Raw genomic sequence first — 19,486 nt, forward strand, 5'->3', positions numbered from 1 at the left:
CCTATAGAGTTCCGTGTGAGAGAGGGTCCAACGGAGGGATTGCTGTGAGGATTGGGGGGTAGAAGCACAGCGGCACCATTATTGTCTGAAGGTGACATGGTGACAGATGCGGACATGCTCGGTGGGGTCCAACTTGCCCTCTTAGCCACACTCAGTTCCTCTCCCCAAATGCCCACAGTGGCCCTGGGCACACCACCAGAGGCTTGGGCCCACTGACGTGTAGCTACCCGAGGCCCCAGCTCCCCACAGGCCTCTGCACAAGCCCCCCTTCCCAGCGGCTGGACATGCCCTGCTTCTCTGTTTCCCAGTAAGCTCCACGTTGTCCACTTTTGATCATTTTCTAGGAGGATCTGTTACTGACTTCTCTGACCCCCCTTCTCCCCACTCCGGACCTTCGCTTCCTCAGCTCCCCCTACAGTTGTGCAAGGTCTCATTCCTGTAATAATCCCTCCTGCCCTCAGTGTAAACCAACTTGGTTCTCAGTTTCCCCACTGCTGGCTGGGGTTTTGTCTCTGTTAAGTTTGCTCAGTTTTCATTCATTCATCTAATTTCTTGCTTCCAAAATGTTTACTCCTGGGGGCTTCCCTGGTGGCGCAGTGGTTGGGAGTCCGCCTGCCGATGCAGGGGACATGGGTTCGTGACCCGGTCCGGGAGGATCCCACATGCCGTGGAACAGCTGGGCCCGTGAGCCATGGCCGCTGAGCCTGCGCATCCGGAGCCTGTGCTCTGCAACGGGAGAGGCCACAACAGTGAGAGGCCCACATACCACAAAAACAAACAAAATGTTTACTCCTGTCATCTCTCCTGTTCTCCCCGCCTTTACGTGGATTTATGTATTTTAAAAAATTATTTCTTGGGCTTCTCTGGTGGCACAGTGGTTAAGAATCCACTTGCCAATGCAGAGAACACGGGTTCGAGCCCTGGTCCAGGAAGATCCCACATGCCGCAGAGCAACTAAGCCCGTGCGCCACAACTACTGAGCCTGCGCTCTACAGCCCACGAGCCACAACTACTGAAACCCGTGCGCCTAAGAGCCCGTGCTCTGCAACAAGAGAAGCCACTGCAATGAGAAGCCCGCGCACTGCAACGAAGAGCAGCCCCTGCTTGCCGCAACTAGAGAGAAGCCGATATGCAGCAACGAAGACCCAATGCAGCCAAAAATAAATCAATAAATTAAAACAAAAAGAACCCCCCCCCCCAATCTGTAGGTGCTATGCTTGGGGAAATCCAGGCAACAACAGAAACGTGGGGGAGAAAGATGAACCCCAACTCAAGGGAAGGAGGCTGTCCAGATGAGTTACTTCGGGGAGGTGAAGGCCAGGCTGAAATGTGACTTTAGTAAGACAAAGGGGATATTCCATCGGCGGTCTGTGTGAAGATCCAGATGTGAGAAAGAGAACAAATGGCACGTTCAGGGTACCGGAAGAGTCCAGTGTGGCTGCAGCCTAGGGTGGGTCATGTGGCTAGAGGGGTAAACTGAGGCCAATTTTTGCACAGCCTCATACACCAAAGTGCAGTTTTGACTTTATCCTGAAGGCAATGGAGTATCACTGAAGAGAAAAAGTTCCTACCCTTAGTTTTCCTTTGCTTCATTTTTCTCTCATATTTTACACACACACACACACACACACACACACACACACACACAAATGGCCTTAAATCCGTTCATGAACAAAGTGAGGGTATAACCATCTAATTCGCCAAATAACATCATTAAAGAAAGCTTAGTGCTCAAGGGAGGAAAATCCAACATAACACATTCATGCTAAAACAATATATAGCCAGTAAGAAAGGATACAAACATGTGCACAGAGTGTCTCTTGAAAGATAAACAAGAAACTGGTATTAGCGGTTGTCTCGAGGAGGAAAACTAGGTGGCTGGGCATAGGTATGGGGGGGAAGGCTTTTACTGTGTATTCCTTTTTACCTTTTGAATTTTGTACTGTTTACATAGTTATTAAAAACTAAGTAAAATGTAATTTTAGAATAAATAGCTCCAATCTGGTGTAAAAAAAAAAACCCAAAAAACAAAAAACAACAAATTTTAGTCAATAGTTGTAGGCTCTCTCCTGCCCCGTTTCTCCAGCAGATAATCTACCAGAATGCCAGGCTAGGATATTAATGTGAAAGTGAAAAAAGTAACTCCAAGTAGCCTTGGCTAGAAAACAATAAGCAAGATCTGGTGATGGGTAGAATGAGGGGTGCAAAATGGAAAGAGGATTCAAAGTGAAACTTTACATGTGCTCTTGGGAGGGCATTTATGCTTTTCAGTCTTGGCTTTATCATATGAAATACAGCAATAATGGTGGCATGTATATCACAGGGCAGTAGTGGGAATTAAATATGCTGGGTCCTGGTTATTAAAAGGCCAACAAGACTGTACCTGATAAGGGAACTGAGACACAGAAAGGTCAGGTAACCTCAGGGAGATTACAATCTGGTGTGGAGGAGACAGACAAGCAAGTAGTAGGCAATGTGAGCACCCTGCGAGAAGTGTCTCAAGGTAAGCGAGTGCACTACGGGAGGGACCTGCAGGGGCGTGCTGCCTTAGGTTGGGCTCCCTAGGAACCAAGTCTGAGATGCGGTTCCCGGGTAATAATTGAGGAATGCTCTCAAGTGCACCCTGTAAGGGAATGAGGGAGGCAGGATAGGGCAGGAAGAAGCTGGGCAAGAGGTGTGTTTAGCTTAGGCGTTTGCAAACTAGCCTTCAGACCAAATCTGTATTTCTGTAAAGAGTTGTACTGGAACACAGTCACACTTACTTTGTTTACGTATCACTTACGGTGGCTTTTGGGCTATGAAGATGGAGTTGAGGAGTTGTGACCGAGACGGTATAGCTCACAAAGTCTAAAATATTGACTGTCTCTGGCCCTTTACAGAAAGATTGCAAACCCTGGTTTAGCTGAGTCTAGCCTCAGCCTGATCCCAGGGGGAGCTCTGGAGCACGAACAGCATCAAAGAATCGTCGCAGCTGAGGACAAGGTGCGTGGCCTTTTGTACATTTGCGCAGGGCAGACTTTGGGACCTCGTGCTTAGAAGGGCCCCAAAACTGGAGATAAGGAGAGAGGTCTAGGCTGGAAATACAAATTTGTGAGTTGTCAGGATGGTATTTAAAGCCTAGTATTTAAAGTCTGGTATTTAAAGCCTGAATGAGATCATCCAGAGAATGATTACAGGTGGAGAAGGGATCTTCTAAGCCTTGAGGCATACCGATGTTTAGAGGTCAAGAGGCGGAAAGGATCTAGGAAAGGAGATGCAGAAGGAGAGGCCTATGAAATAGGAGAAAAACTGAGAAAGTGGTTTCCTAGAAACCAAGTAAAGAACACATTTTAAGGAAGGAGTGACCAAGCTGTGACAAATACTGTTAGCGAAGTAGTAAGTTTAGGGGCAGGGTGTGGGGACAGGATGGTTGCACCCAGAAGTCCACAGGGAGTCTGTGAGCTCAAGGTGGGTGAGAGGAGCTGCCCAAATATGCAAATACACACACACACACACACACTCACATCACGCATATGCAGCCACACTGGTGTCTTTATCTGGGGCTAGTGAGTCTAGGCTGGTATAGAGACGAGGTGGGGGAAGGTAGAAGTTAATTTTTGACAAGAGCAGTTTCAGTGGAATTACATGAGCAACAGCCTGACAGAATGAGTTCAAGAGAGAGGGAAGAAATTGGAGACAGCAAGCATAAACAACATTTTCTAGGAGTTGTGTTGAAAAGGGGCACAGAGAAATGGAGGGATAGCCAGAGAATTACGTACAGTCAAGGAAGGGGTTTTGTTTTAAGACGGGAGAAACTGCATCATGTTAGTGGAAGTGATCTAGGAGAGAGGGAAAATCGATGATGCAGGAGGGGAGAACTACTAGCGGGACATTCTTGAATTGATGAGAGGATATGGCACTTGAAGCAATGAGAAGAGGCTCATGGACAGTTTGTCCACAGCACAGAAGACAAGGCAGAGCTTTTATGCACAGACGAAAGTAGGCTGATGGATAGGGTGGTGGGAGCTCAAGGAAGTTCTCTTGATGGCTTCTATTTTCTCAATGAAATAGGAAGCAAGACCATCCGCTGAGAGAGAGTAGAGGTTTACAGAAGGAGAGGAAAGGGTAAAGTGGTCACCCAGTAGAGTGGCTAAGTGAGGGGCTAATTTTATATCTTCTACAGCTCCTTCGTTACTTCGACAAGTATGTTCTCAGTGTCTGTCATGTCCCAGGCACTTTGATAAACACCAAATGTTTCTTGAAAGAAGTGTGGCTGTAAAACACCGGAAGCATGTTTTCGGTCTGGAGCTGAGTGCAGCTTGCAGAGCGGGAGAAGTGGTGATTCAGATAGAAGAAGCCAGAAGCCTCTCTTTGGGGCCATTGCAGAAATCTCCTAACTGGTTTCTTGGAATCCATTTGGTTGAGTCATTTTCCTGAAACACAAGTCTGATCATGTCACACCTTTTCTTTACATCCCTCAATGATGGTATACAAGAACTTGTGACAAACTGCTTCTAAGGAAGAAAACAGAACACTGGGATGCAGAGACTTACTTTTTAAGTATACACTTGTATAGTGTTTGGAGAAAAAACCATATATTCACTATTGAAAGCAAAACCAAGCCGCCTCCTCAAAAAACTTTCTATGGCTTTCCACTGCCCTTAGGGGGAAAGAAAATCCTTGGTCTATAATGCTCTGCGCAGTGTGGCCACGCCATATTGATTTCTCTTCCTTTGGCTCTCTCCAATGCAGCGACACTGGCCTCCAACTCGGCTGGGCGACGGAGGCTTTCACACCGGCTTTTCTTTCTGCTTCTCTCATTCTTACTCCCATCAGATGAGGAAGGAGCCAGCGCCCAGCCGCCGTCTTGGCCTTCCCTGTAATAGAGGCGGAGAGTGACACTGTCGGCATCCCTTGGTTCAGAGGGCGCCGCGTGAGAGAGAGAGATGGGTTGGGGTCGCACCACCTTGCCCACAAGGTCGGACGGTTCAGGGACACGGTGTGATGGATCTCGCCTCTCCTAGAAGGCCTTTGCGGGGTGGGGGGTGGGGGGCTGGAGCCAGGCGATGGATTTGCCAGGTGTGAGTCAAAACATGGTCTCCTCCCCCTCAAAAGAGGAAGCCTGAACCACTGGCTGTGACAAAGGCTACAAGGCAAAGACGCCATGACCTGCCCCGTCTCGTACCTCTTGCGTCTGCCGGGCGACAGCAGCGCTGGGAAATTGATCCGGAGAAGCAGGCAGCACTACTAGCAAAGCGCGCCGGCCTCGCGCCGGCGCACTCCGGACCCTGAGTCCGGCGCACCCAGGTCCCGCCCTGGGGCGGGCCCGCGCCCCCACCCCGCCCCCCGCCTCTGCGTGCGCACCGCCTAGAGCCCGCCTCCGTGAAAGACTGCCCGGCGCATGCGGTCGGGCTGGTGCACTGGCTGCCGGGGGCTCAGCGTGAGCGTCGCCCTCTCAGCTCTTAAGCCGACGGCAGGATTTAAAGCCGGCCTCAGGTAGGCTGACTCCAGGGATCCCGCGGGAGCTGTTCTCCCGTGCAGGAGTCGGAGGCAGAAGCAGAGCCCGGCGCGGGACAGCCCCACCGCCGGTGACAGACACAGCTCCCACCAATCAGGGGTGAGGTGGCCCGCCGGCCTGCCCAATGGGCTGCGTGCCTAAAGGGAGTGGGGCGGGCGGCCAGGCCGGCGAGGAGCCGGCTCCCGCGCACGGGGCCGCGTGGCCGGGCGCCGCCGGGGAGACCGGGCGCGGGGGGCGTGGGGCGGCGGGGGAAGGCCGCGGGTGCCGGGCTGCGGGTCCCGGCAGCGCCCATTTCAGCGCGGCCTGTCTCGCCTGACCAGGGTGCCAGGGTGGCTCGTGGGACGGAGAGGGCCGTAGAGGCTCGGGAGCCCCCTCTGCCCAGCCAGCCCCAAGCGGCTCGGCGGTCGCCGCTCCATTCGGACTGCCGCGGCCCTCGCCCTCCGGCCTTAAGGCACGGCCTTAGCTTCGTTAGAGGGGGATCAAGGTCCGAGCCACGCCCGCCGCGGTGGGGGATGGGCTCGGCGGCCTGGCTGCGGCCCCCTCCGGCGCGCCCGGACTTCGGCGGGCGGAGGGGTCCTGGGAGCTCGCGGAGCCGGACGGCCTCCAGGTGCCGGGGAAAGGTCGGCTTCGGCCCCACAGCTGGCCTCCTTACTTACCGGCCGCCCAGAACGAAGATGCTGCATTTTAAAGAAGTTCACTACGTGTGCGTGGCGCACTTACGTCCACACTCATTATAATTTTGAATCCTCAGCAGTCCTGTGACACAGGCGATGCGGAGATTCTCAACCCCGTTTAACGGATGTGAGGACTTGGGCTTCAGGCGGCTTCTGTGACTTGACAGGTCCCAGTACACAAGTGGTGGAGCTGGAACTGGATCTCGGCATTTAATAACAGCATCTTTGTTGTTGTGTCATCTTTGATGAATTCCTTTGATGCATCTTGATTTCTGTTACTTTTGTGCTTGAAAACCTTCCCATGTCTCTCATCACCTTCAGACTAAAGTTCAGATTGAGCACTCAAGTTGCCCCATGATGTGGACCCTTGCCTAAATTTCCTATTTATTTCCCACCATCTCCCCCTCACCCCCAGTGTCTTTCCTTGGCCCTCCCTCTGTGTTCTGTAGATAGCTGTACCTTCCTGTCCACGCTGTTCCCTTTCCCTTAAAGGCCGTTGCAAGTCTCAGGTCAACACAGCAGCAGCCATCTGGTTCCTCTCCTCCCTTCACTCCTCTCACCTTTCTCTGATGGGCCATGGTCCTTACCCTGGTCTTGCTACTGAAAGCTTTCTGCTCTCCTTTTCCATTTATACCTGTCACACATCATCCCTCTGCTTCCTACCATCACTGGATTACTCATTTATTTGTAAATGTTCTGTCTCTCTAAATGGACTGCAGCTTGAGCTGTGGGCCCAAATCTGAGTAATTTTTGTAGTCCCCGAAGTGTCTAGCACAGTAGCGCTTACCTACAGGGTAGTCCATACATGGGGGTGACTGGATCCCATCAGCCTCTCCTGCCTGGCCTCTTGAGTACATTAGAATATTTATTGCAGGGCACTGTGGGGGACTGCAGGCATCTCCCCTAAAGAGAGGTGTTGTCTTCTTAGAGTAAAATTGGGGCCAATCAAATGAAAATGGATGAGGTGAGTCTTCTATAGAAGTAACCCACTCTATAACCCACGCAGGATGGCTGAGGAATTTCTGGAACATCCAAAATTTAGTCAGTGAGTCCAGGGTATAGTCTCAGGGATATGCCTGGTTAGGATGTCTCTAAAATGTAGCCAGGTCTGATGTTCACATGTCAGTAAGGCACTGTTCAGCTGTGAAGTGACAGAGCAGTGTTTCCCCCAAATATTAGGGACTTGGGGTCAAACAAGTTTAGGGAAACTGCTGACTGTATATCCCTTTTGGGAGATCACAGTGCACATTAGCTTATTAAAGGCTGCCAGAGGTCTTGCATTAAAGAAACCAGTTGACTGTTTAACCAGCATTTCTCTGATTTATCTGTCCATAGAGCCCTTTTTGGGTATCCCACGTGCATTTTGACGAAACCGAGGAGCATGCTTTTGGGAGTGCTGCAACAGAATAGAAAGAGCAGGACATGGTTGGGTCTTTTCCTTGCTGTCTGAGGGGGGAAGACATTCTGAGCGTTCTCATCTCTTTGCCAAGTATGTTTATTCCTGCCTTGGGCAGGAGCAGAGCGGAGCAGGGAGGTGGAATGCTTCAAGCAGAACTGCCCAGTTTCCTTGTTCCCTTCTTAGCTTATTTTTATTATAATTTGGCTTCACAAGAAGTGTTCCCAGAGGAGGAAAATGTCCCAGACCATATGCCAAAGCAAGCATTCTCTTCTCCTTGTGATTGTGTTTCTCATTTTCATCACATTCGGGTGTACTGACCAAATGCTATTTCTGAGCCTCCAAAACCGGGGCCAGTGATCAATTCTCCCTGGCGAGCCTGTCGCTGTCTGTCTGCTCACCTCTTGCCCCTGCTGTTCTTGCGTCCATCCATCTCTTTTATCTCTCATGAAGTCTGTTTCTTCCATTCCCTGCCACAACTGTCCAGCTCTTAGGATTTAATCTAATCTCCCCTCTCTTTGAGTCCTCTGCCCATTATGTGCTCAGACTGGTTTATTGTCGGATGTCCGTTTCCTCCAATATATATAGTCTCTCTTCATGGCATACCTGGGAGAGATTGCTGGCAAGGAGCAGGTTATTACATTTCAGAAGAGAGCTACCTTTAATTAAAAGACCTTTAGTTTTAACTGCTACTCCTTTCAAATGTTGAAGTTCTTTTATGCGGTCTTCTATAACCTAGAGGAGCTGTGTTTTCTTGGCGATAAATTTTAGTTTAGCCAAAGACATTATCTCTTTCATGGGGAATTGGAGTGCTCATCCAAGATTGAAATTTTTTTCTCCATGTAGGGAAAATAATGAAGCACCTGCCTGACAACCCAGTGTCTGGCGGCAGTGCCAGCCAGCATTGGGGGCATAATGTTCTATCAACAGAGCTGGCTTTTTTTTTTAATTATGTTGGCTCTCGAGGTTGTTAGCTGTCAAAGTTTTAAACAAAAGCTGCATTATTTAATTAGCAGTTGTTTTTCAAGTCATACTTGACTAAAGCCATTGAGTGATCCAAGAAACATTTGTTAGGATCCCATATAACAACCTTCCAAAGTCATGTGACAGATAGGGAAACCGAGGCTCCTAGAGGCTTCATGGCTGGTAAGTGGCAGGGCCAGGATTTGAACCCAGATCAGTTTGATTTGTTGAGGTATGTTTTTTCTTTTTCCCAGGTCAACAAGTAAAATGAAGTACATTCTAGTTACTGGTGGTGTCATATCAGGAATTGGAAAAGGAATCATCGCCAGCAGTGTGGGCACAATACTCAAGTCGTGTGGTTTACATGTAACCTCCATTAAAATTGACCCGTATATTAACATTGATGCAGGAACATTCTCTCCTTATGAGCATGGTAAGCAAAATGCATTTCTTTTTTCTTGTTTAAAAATAATCATGTAATATGTGAGAGAAAATGTCAGCCCCTGGAAATTGTGTGTATTTTGCATTCCATGACCTCCACTTCCTGCCTTCTGAGAGGGGTCCTTAGCATAGCAGAGTGATGCTTTTCTCAGTTGGACAGAGAAGAAGCAGAAATCTTAATAGGCAATGGAGTGAATAGAGTTCAGTGGTTTCTGTAATAGGAATGATATTTTAGGTAGCTGAATGAAAGTTTGTCTCTTCTCTGGAAGAAAGATATCTGGTGACACAGTAACTTTCTTCAGATATTTGAGAAGAGGGATTATGTTTATACTTTGTGGCCCCAATCTTTAGGAATAGGATGGGTGGATAGAAGTTGTAAGGCCATGGATTTTGGCCCAGTGTAAGATCTTTATAATAGTAAGTGCTCTCCAAAAGTGGGGTGAAGATTTTGTGAGTTCCCTTTGCTAGAGGTGTTCAGACAGAGGCCAAAGGACCACTTGTAGGAATTCAGGCAACGGATAGATGTTGGATTTCGATGATCTGTATGCTTGAGATTCTATTTTGCTAACAGAGTTTGGATAGTAAAAGCAAGCATCCTTCGATGCTTGAGTGAAAAGGAGAAACCGTTAAGGTAGGGTAGGAAAACGGCACTATACTTCTTTGTTATTGCTGATTACTACCAACTGTGTGATGAGTAACTGTCTGAATCGCCTAAGAGTAATTTCTTAAAATTGGGGGTAGATGTACTATTGAGACATGTTAAAAAATACTTCTCAAGTATTTATTTATTTGTTTGTTTGTTTGTTTCTTTATTTTTGGCTGTGTTGGGTCCTCGTTGCTGTGCACAGGCTTCCTCTAGTTGCAGTGAGCAGGGGCTACTCTTTGTTGCGGTGCGCGGGCTTCTCGTGGTGGCTTCCCTTGTTGCAGAGCACAGGCTCTAGGTGCGCGGGCTTCAGTAGTTGTGGCACGTGGGCTCAGTAGCTATGGTTCGTGGGCTGTAGAGCTCAGGCTCAGCAGTTGTGGCGCACGGGCTTAGTTGCTCCGCGGCATGTGGGATCTTCCTGGACCAGGGCTCGAACCCGCATCCCCTGCCTTGGCAGGCGGATTCTTAACCACTGCGCCACCAGGGAAGTCCCTCAAGTTTTTAAATTGTTTTCATACTCCTACTTTCTAATGTGAAGTAAAAATCTATGAGTGTCATCAGAGCAAAAATCTTTATGTAATAAACAGTGTCAGGAAGGATGGAAAAAATTGGAGCAATATTTCGGCGTTCCTGAGAGCAGAGGATGAGGGAAAAACAAGACCATTTTTACTTTCCTATTTTGGGGCTTGTCTCCCATTGTGATGGTAGGAAGGCCCCGTTTGGGGCAGAATTTCTAGAATGACATTTCGAGGAATGATTGTTAAACAAAGGAATAGGAGGAAACTTGAGCAATTTCACACCTTTGTTTTGGACTAAAGTGTGGCCCAAAAGCCGATTTTTATAATCAACACGACTGTAACATATATACCTTGTTTAAGTTTTTGGATCAAATCCTACTATCACATTCAAACCTTTCTCTGCTCAGGTAGGAGACTTGAGACAAAAGTTCTTTTTCTTTAGGTGGCAGATGCCATACCATGTAAAGTTCCCTGTGTCTTGCTTGGCTGTAGTTTCCTTCTGTTCATTCCATGCTGTTTCATGACAGAATCTTCTAATTCAGACTGAGTTTGGCGATAAACTGGAAGTATGGACTTAACCTTTTGCAGAATGATTGGCGATTTTTCTTTCTTGTCATATTTACTTTTCTGGAAATAAATTTCCCTGCTTCCTGTCAAGTTAATGCAGACTTTGTTCTTTTCAGGTGTTTATATTTGGGAACTCAAGTTGTGCCATGGTATTTGTATCTTTCATGCACCCTAACCATTATCACTGTTCACTGCAGGTGAGGTTTTTGTGCTGGATGATGGTGGGGAAGTAGACCTTGACCTGGGTAACTATGAACGTTTCCTTGACATCCGCCTCACCAAGGACAATAATCTGACTACTGGAAAGATCTATCAGTACGTCATTAACAAGGAACGCAAAGGAGATTACTTGGGGAAAACCGTCCAAGGTAATACTGGATTTGCCTTCAAGGTTTAAAAGTCTTAGCCAGTTTAATTTCTTTTGTGTATAAAAATGTGCCTTTTATGCAATTTCATCATGAAAGTATCAAGGTATTGTTACTGAACCATGTCTTCAGTTGAAAATTCAGAGTTGCATGGCTGTTTACTCAAAAAGTAACTTGAGTAGGCTCCCGCCTCTCTGTGAATGGCATTGAAGCTGACAGTCCAGCTTCATGATTTGGGTAATGAGACAGGCGTTAATACCCGTTGATGAAGATGGCCTGGAGCCTCAAGTGTGTGTTGTTGAGGTTTGTTGAGTCTGTTTGGAACTCCGTGGTACCTGCGCATGTGACCACGTGTACATTTTCTCCTCCTTAGTCACCCACCAGCAACTGATAAGCCAGTTGCCTGTGAAACCCTTGACCCTCCTAAGGGCAGCGTGGCAGGTAAGGGCACAGTCACCATCATGTGGAGTGGCTGCACCATCGAAAGCAATACTTCGTTCGTGCAGTTCTCCTTTTTCAGCATTTATACATTTGCTTAGTATGAATTGTACTGATAAGAGTGGCATGACGCATTTTCGTCTGTCTCTCGAGAAAGTCAGGTGACCTGACCTTCAGCTTTCCTCTGGCAGGAATGTTCGTCCCTCTGAATGAGGCTTTTTTGGTTTTAGTTTCTGTTGTTTTTCCACAGTGATGAGTGTGAAGTGATGACAGCAGCTAGGTGAGGGCAGTCAGCCAGACGGTGTATGTTGTGTATCTGGGACGTTCTGTGTATAGACAGGGAGAAGGAAATGGACTCCCATTGTGTCCATTGGCCTTTGGGCTGGTCATGGGTTAGAGGGAGTCTGAGAAGCAGGTCTCTGGGTCCTCCTGAGCTTTCACCAGTGCAGCGTCTGTCTGTCTGCTGGGTGGAGGTTTTGCACAGCGATCATTTGAGGCTAGCGCTGCTTTTCAGAAGTGGGTGTTGGAAGGCCACAGGTCTAGTATGATGGCATAAGTCCAGATTTGGGGGCTTGCTGAAGAGTGGCTCTCATCTGAGTTATGAGAATAAATCTGCTTTTGACTTTGGACTTTACTGGACTGAAGGCTGAGGGTCACGCTGACAGCTGTCTCTCCCCTGGGGCCACCCTGGCCGGATTCTGGGCTAGGGGGTCATGTGTAGGTCTTAGCTCTGCCACTTAACCAGCTTTGTGAACATGGGCAGATTACTTCCCCTCTTTGAGGTCTAATTTCCTTTTCTGTGAAATGGGGATAATAACAGTACCTACCTATCCGGGTTGCTGGGAGAATTAAAGGAGCTCAGTCAGTCGAGTATTTCTCTTGAGTTCTCAACACAGAACGGGATCAATTAGGAGTTGCAGTGATCTTGATCATACAGTTTGCTGTTCTAGGCCTCTAGTGTATTAATTCATTTATTCACTCATCAGTGATTTCTTGAGTGCCCAGTGTGGTCAGACCCTTGCTGATACTGGGAGTGCATGATGAACAAGCCCAGTGAGGCTGTTGTCCTCATGGAGGTTACCTTCTGGGAGAGAAAAAACCAAACTGGTGAAGTGAGTTGTCTGATAGGAGCTGAGAAGGAACTAAATAGAGTGAGGAGACAGAGAGAGAGAGAGTGGTGTGGAAGGCAGTCTGGACAGGTGGTCAGGGAAAGCCTCCAAGAGAGGGCGTTTGAGCTGGGAGGCCAGCCCTGGGAAGAGCAGAAGGGGTGCTCGGTGCGGACCCAGGGCCCCGGCTGCAAGGGGGCTGGTCAGGGACCAGGAGGGAGACTTCCTGCACTGAGACCAAGGGGCAGGTGGGAGAGGTGGGCTGCAGCCAGGTTCCACGGGGCCCCCTGAAGGGCCACAGCATAGAGGTTGCATTTTACTCAGAGCCGTGGGAGGCCATTCGGGAGTTTAAGCCTGGGAGTGGTGAACTCTGAGTTGCATTTTAAAAGACCACTCTGGCTGCTGTGTGTGGAATAGGTAATATCCTGTGCTTGAGGCACTGCCGGTTCTACATAGCAAGTTAAACAGCAATCTCTGCCCCTTAGGAGCTGGCCTTCTGAGCCCCACGACTGTGGTTTCAAAAGAGCGGAGCCATGGCTGGGGTTCGTGAGCACCGTCACGCAGGGGCTCTGCTCAGCATCTCACCAGTGCTCTGTCGCTACATTTCCATGACTTCAGGAAGTAGAAGCTCTTACCTCCAGTTAACGGATAGGGAGATCGAACTTATGAATAGTTAGGTAATTTGCCCAAAGACCCACACCTGACGAGTGGTGGAACTGAGACTTGAATCCAGGCGTTCTGGCCCAGATGCTGTGCTCCCGACCACTGCTGCACTTCCCTGTCTCTGCAGTAGATTACCCTTGGGTAAACTGGAAATGTGATGGAACAGGGTCCTGGTGCTCTCTTGTCCTTGAAAAAGGGTGTGATATGCTCCCCCCCCCCCCCGCCCCCAGCTGTAAGCAGTAGGAGTGGCCAGGGTAGATTCTGCTTTGAGGCCACTGCTCTGGGGTGGCTCAGGTCACCCCTCGAGTCCCTACTCTCCTGTGGGGCTTCTAGTCACAACCAGGAAATGTGGAAGGGAGGCCGGGGGTAGTGTGATTTGTTAAGGGCATTGGAGAGGGGTCTCGAAAATACTGTTACGGCCCACTGCTACTCTGCAGTTTGTTGTCACAAAGGGTGTGTCTGCCTCAATTGATGCGGATGGGACGGGATGGGACGGGATGGGACATGTAGGTCACGTATGTCCTTTCTCTTCCTCAGTCGTCCCGCACATCACAGATGCAATCCAGGAGTGGGTAATGAGACAGGCGTTAATACCCGTGGATGAAGATGGCCTGGAGCCTCAAGTGTGTGTTATTGAGGTTTGTTGAGTCTGTTTGGAACTCCGTGGTACCTGCGCATGTGACCAGATGTACATTTTCTCCTCCTTAGTCAGTTGCCTGTGAACCCCTTGACCCTCCTAAGGGCAGCGTGGCAGGTAAGGGCACAGTCACCATCACGTGGAGTGGCTGCACCATCGAAAGCAATACTTCGTTCACGCAGTTCCTAAGAGTGGCATGACGCATTCTCGTCTGTCTCTTGAGAAAGTCAGGTGACCCGACCTTCAGCTTTCCTCTGGCAGGAATGTTCATCCCTCTGAATGAGCCTGTTTTGGTTTTAGTTTCTGTACTCCTGCTTTGCTGATCCTAGCTGTTGGATCTCCGTGTTCCTGTGAAAACAGGAGACTCAAAAGTTCCAGCAGTTGGTTTATAACTGCTTTTTAATTTAGAAGTTATTTATGGCTAAGTAGATAAGATTTTGATTTCTTTGCTTTGTGACTCTTCATACAAATAAAATTCCTAGTGCGTCTTTCACCTGACCGTTTTCTTGAAATGATGTGGAAAGATCCATGATAACCTTGGGGAATGTTGAACCTATCATAAAAAGTAATCTTTTAGCACAAAGAAAAACGTCCAGTGTCAGTATGTTAAATGACATTTTATAGGCCCAGGGAGTCTGCATTACACTGTTACTGATCATTGAATTGAGATGACAGAGTATGGTTGTTGGACACCTGAACCACAAAAGGAAGGTTTAGTGCTTAACCTCTAAATTAACTTTGTTCTTCTAGCTTGGTGGGACAGTAGGAGATATAGAAAGCATGCCCTTTATTGAGGCCTTCCGTCAATTCCAGTTCAAGGTCAAAAGAGAGAACTTCTGTAACATTCATGTCAGTCTAGTTCCTCAGGTAAGGCATTCAGAGCTTTACTTTGGGGGATGGAGAGGAGGGAGGAGAGGATGGTTTTCATTCCTTATCTGTTTCAAATATTTGAGGTGCAGGAAGCAGGGAATAAAACACTTCTTTGTGAATTTTAAATTATTATAATCATACTTTTTGAAAAGATCAAATGGAAAACATTTGGAAAATTAATCAGGGAAATTACAGTTAAAGACAGTGGGTTGCATGTGTCCATTTGTCTTTACTACGATGAAACTCCACTGCAACTGGAGTAGAGGGAATTTCTTTTTAAGGCAAAAATTCACAAAGATAAAATACTCTGAATGGAGTCAGTAGTGACAAAAATTAGGAAGGCAGAAAGCAGATGGCCATGTAGAAATGGACTGAGCAGACCTGGGAGAGCTGGAGTCTAAGCCTGCAGCGGAGAAAGCAGGGAAGCAACCCTGCTTGCCCTGCAGAACCCCAAAGACTCAGGAATGGGCAGCACTGGGCACCTCTGGGGCTGGGGGTGGGACTCGTTATAACTGCCGTTTCAGAAGCACTTAGACCCTGGCATCCCCTTCCCTGTTATGCACAATTGGGCATCAGTCCCTCTCCCATCTTGGCAGAGAATGTAGGCTTTCTCTGGATGAGCAGGCACTAGGGACAGTGTGATTTCTGCTACTTGATTTGCAGAATCATCACAGCCAGGCAGGGACCGTCTACGTAGGACATTGTAAGATTCTTCTTGGGGTATGCAACTAACCCAGGAGAAAACACACTGCCCTCAGAGGCTCCTCAGTGGAAACAGACCAGCCAGATTCCCGCAGTGAGGACCCTGGTGGACAAGGTCACCCACTCAGAGAACTTCCGGTTAGCTTTTAGAGTGAGCCGGCAGCCAGTGATCACCAGACATTTGGAGAAAGCATTTAGCGTGCAAGAGACCAGAACAACAGAAAAAACAGAGGAAATTGAGGCTCTGCAGGGAGTAGGAAAAGGAAACCTTAGAAAAAGAAAACAAAGCAACATATCAGTAGTATCCTCAGAATTAAGAGGAGGTAAACTGCATCTGTACCTTAAGAAGAGAACATTCAGAGGATAGATAAGAATTCCTGGGAATTAAAAATTGGATAGCAGGAATGAAAAAGAAGTTTAAGGAAATACCCAGGAAGTAGAGAAGAAAGGTCAAGAGAGAGAAAATAGGAGAGAAAAGGCAAGAGAATTAGAGGCTGGTCTAGGAGTTCTGATCCAAATAATGGGATTTTCAAAAAAATAATAGAAATGGAGAGGGAAGTGTGATGTGAACCAGAGGTCAACAGACAGGCCAAATCAGCCCACCCTCTGGTTTTAAAAATAAAACAGCTATGCCCATTTGTATTAAAACATTAATAAGAACCTACTGTATAGCACAGGGAACTCTACTCAGTACTCTAATGACCTATATGGGAAAAGAATCTAAGAAAGAGTGGATATATATGTATATATGTATAACTGTTTCACTTTGCTGTACAGCAGAAACTAACAACATTATAAATCAACTATACTCCAATAAAAATTAATTTAAAAAAAATCAGTTGGGTAGTTGTGACAGAGACTGTGGCCCACAAAACCTAAAATATTTATTGTCTGGCCCTTTATAGAAAAAGTTTTCGGATTCCTGATCTAAATAATTCAAGGAAATTTCCAGATAGAAGTTTCTAGATTGGAAGGGCCCACTGAACGCTCAGCCTATTAAGTGAAAAATGACCCCCACCAAGGCACATTGTTGTGAAATTTTGGAATAATGGGGCAGAAATTCTAAAAAGAACTCTAAAGAAAAGAACCAAGAGTCATTATGGCATTAGACTTCAACAGCAGTCCCGAAAGCTAAAAGATAGTGGAGTTGTTTCCTTAAAAATTCTTAGGGAAAATGACTTCTAACTTAGAATTCTGTACCCAACAAATGTATCTTTAAGTGTGAGAGGAGAATAAAGAAAATTTAGTACATAGAAAACTCAGCATATCAACAAAACCAAAAAACCAACCAAGGAAAACAAATAATTGGGCCAGAAAGGAAAAGTTATGGCATGTGGTTTTCATGGTACACAGTGTGTAAATACTCAAAAGTATGTAAACACTGAAGAGGGGTCGTGACACGGGGGCTGCATGCGCAGGGCAGGCGCGCAACGGGGGCGGGGGATGAAAAGAGGGGATTCCTTACCCGGCAGGAAGTCAGTAGAAAATGCCTCAAACTAAACGTCAAAGAAGTAGCAGGAAAGCATACTAGGAGGATCATCCAGGAGTGGGAGAGTGAAGGACCTACGGTGTAGCACAGGGCACTGCGTTCAGTATCTTGTAATAACCTATAATGGAAAAGAATCTGAAAAAGATAGATATATATATATATATATATATCACACTGCTGTACACCTGAAACTAACATAACATTGCATATCAGCTGTACTTCAAATAAAAAAGAGTGAAAGAGTGGCTATCTCCAGGGTTTGGAAAGGGGAAAGGGTAGACAGGGCTGCTACTACTGCTTTTAGGACAAACCGTTCAGAACTACTTGACTCTCAAATATATGCGTGTGTAACTTTGACAAAAATAAACTAAACTAGGTAAATGGTCAAATTATCTATTATAAAAAGAGGTTCGGGGAAAAGTCACAGCTGAAAATGCCTTTTCATAGAGAAGTTAACTTTTTTTTCCTTCTGTAAAATAGCCAAGTTCAACAGGGGAACAGAAGACTAAACCCACCCAGAACAGTGTTCGGGAACTCAGAGGGCTTGGGCTTTCCCCAGATCTGGTAAGATTTCCTGGTTACCTCGTTTCAGAGTGATCTTATCTGTCTAATTAAGATCACGCCTCCATGGCAGCCAAAACCTTTTCTTGGCCCCCATTTAGTTAGCCGAGCCGATGGTGGAGAAGTAGGGTTAGTGCTGAGTGAACTGGGTGGTGGTTTGCAAAGATTTTCTTACCTGGTGTGTGTGAGGTCCTGTCTTCTCCTCCCAGCCAATCATTCATGCTCCTGTCCCTCCTACCCAAGAACATGGGTTGAGGAAAACTCCAGTTGGCTCATTAATCTGTCTATCCTGCCGCTCTCTCATGTTTCTCCAACTTGGGATTTAGGAATTTCAGTTCTGAAAACAAGTAACATTTTTGCAGTTTATGTGCATTGTGCTAGGAGTTAACATTTCCATCCAGCTTGACAATGTGGTGTCTACTTTAATTTCAGTCAGGAGAAAAAACCCAATTTTGTAACCCCTTGTGTCCATCCAAACGTCTAGGTTGTGTGCAGGTGCTCAAATCCTCTCGACACGTCAGTGAAAGAGAAAATATCAATGTTCTGCCATGTTGAACCTGAACAAGTAAGTAGAAATCCCATCTTCACATAACTTATTTTTTGCTGCTAATTATCCTAATGTCTCTTAGCCAGTTTCATGAGCCTTGTTGTTATTTCATAATTTGAGACTGTAGACTGTTCTGTAGAAGAACTGACCCCCACCGGCCCTGTGATTCTCCATCACCTTATTTTCTGTGGTTCCTCGAACATCTTTTACCTCTCCTGTCTGTCCCCGCTCCTTGTACTGTTTGCTCCAGCCGTGCAGAGTGGGTGTTCCCCTCTCCCTGTAATAGGCCTGGCAATCTCCTATTCATTTTCATCCTTTAGAGCCCAGCTAGGACACAGTACTGTCTGAGTAGCTTTACCTTCCAAACCTCCTCAAACCTCAGGGTTAATCTTCTCTGAGTGACCTGTGTGTCTCACAGGTCCTGGTGGTAAGCCTGTCATACTGCCCCTTAGTGTGTAAGTGTTCCTGTGTGTCTGTGTGTTCGTCCGTGTTTGTCTCTCCTCATAGACTGAGCTGCTTGAGGGCAAGGATCACTTTATTCAACTTTATATTCCTGTTGCCTGCTGTCTAAGGTGTTGTAGGCCCTAAACATATAGTCTTTTTTGTTACTTGTGCTAATGGAGGTTACCTATGGTACAGGAAATTCAACATTTTGGAACCTGTGATATTTCTAAGTGTGGTGCGTGTAATGGAAATTCCAGTGGTGGCAAGTTGGGATTGTGGCTTTGATCAGGTTTGGCTGAAGGAGAGTAGAAGGGAAGTTGAGGTCAAGGAACGTATGATTAGGTTATGGATGGTTTGTTCTACTGCTAGGTTATTTGAGGATCAGGAGACTAAGCGGGGAGCCCACCTGGCCTAGAGAGGAGTGGATGAGGGAGCAGGGTTAAAATAAGAGAAATCCGGGCTTCCCTGGTGGCGCAGTGGTTGAGAGTCCGCCTGCCGATGCAGGGGACACGGGTTCGTGCCCCGGTACGGGAAGATCCCACATGCCGCGGAGCGGCTAGGCCTGTGAGCCATGGCCGCTGGGCCTGCGCGTCCGGAGCCTGTGCTCTGCAATGGGAGAGGCCACAACAATGAGAGGCCGGCGTACCGCAAAAAAAAAAAAAAAAAAAAAAAAGAGATCTAAAATAAGAGAAATCCATTCACAAGGCTTCTAGGAGTATGGGAGAGAATATAAAACAATTAAAGTCATTGCCCTGGCATTAAAGTGAATAGAGCAAGAGGAAAGCCTTTGACTATTAGAAGCAGCTGTCCTCTCTATCTCCACGATGGCTCAAGCTTCAGGGTGTGAGGGTAGCCTGACACCTGAGATCAGTGTTCCTGGACAGGATGCCTGAGCCAGGAGCCCATCAAAGGGATTCTGCTTCGTACTAAGCACATGGAACATCAGAATACTTTCATTGTTATGA

At 47.2% G+C, this 19,486-nt stretch overlaps 1 protein-coding gene and 1 long non-coding RNA gene across 6 annotated transcripts in view; one reads left to right on the forward strand and one right to left on the reverse strand.

Moving 5' to 3' along the window:
* Positions 1–4,519: 4,519 nt before the first annotated feature.
* On the reverse strand, positions 4,520–5,287 carry LOC137218585 (uncharacterized). Its single transcript, XR_010940761.1, has 2 exons — positions 5,165–5,287; positions 4,520–4,856 (listed from the first exon to the last, which is right to left on the reverse strand). It is a non-coding gene; the product is annotated as an uncharacterized lncRNA (long non-coding RNA).
* Positions 5,288–5,324: 37 nt separating this feature from the next.
* CTPS1 (CTP synthase 1) overlaps positions 5,325–19,486 on the forward strand; it is a 30,423-nt gene continuing 16,261 nt past the window's right edge. For 2 of the 5 annotated variants that reach the window (XM_067725696.1, XM_067725698.1), the window contains exons 1-7: positions 6,178–6,200; positions 8,785–8,963; positions 10,897–11,067; positions 13,809–13,909; positions 14,659–14,775; positions 17,450–17,533; positions 18,015–18,095. In XM_067725696.1, the coding sequence (XP_067581797.1) occupies positions 8,798–8,963; positions 10,897–11,067; positions 13,809–13,909; positions 14,659–14,775; positions 17,450–17,533; positions 18,015–18,095 (720 nt within the window). In that variant the 5' untranslated portion in view covers positions 6,178–6,200; positions 8,785–8,797. Of the gene's footprint in view, positions 5,597–6,176; positions 6,201–8,784; positions 8,964–10,896; positions 11,068–13,808; positions 13,910–14,658; positions 14,776–17,449; positions 17,534–18,014; positions 18,096–19,486 lie in introns of those variants that run through there. The other 3 variants (XM_067725699.1, XM_067725700.1, XM_067725697.1) reach the window with 3 other exon arrangements.

This window comes from Pseudorca crassidens, chromosome 2, assembly GCF_039906515.1.
Source record: "Pseudorca crassidens isolate mPseCra1 chromosome 2, mPseCra1.hap1, whole genome shotgun sequence".
Classification (NCBI taxonomy): domain Eukaryota; kingdom Metazoa; phylum Chordata; class Mammalia; order Artiodactyla; family Delphinidae; genus Pseudorca; species Pseudorca crassidens.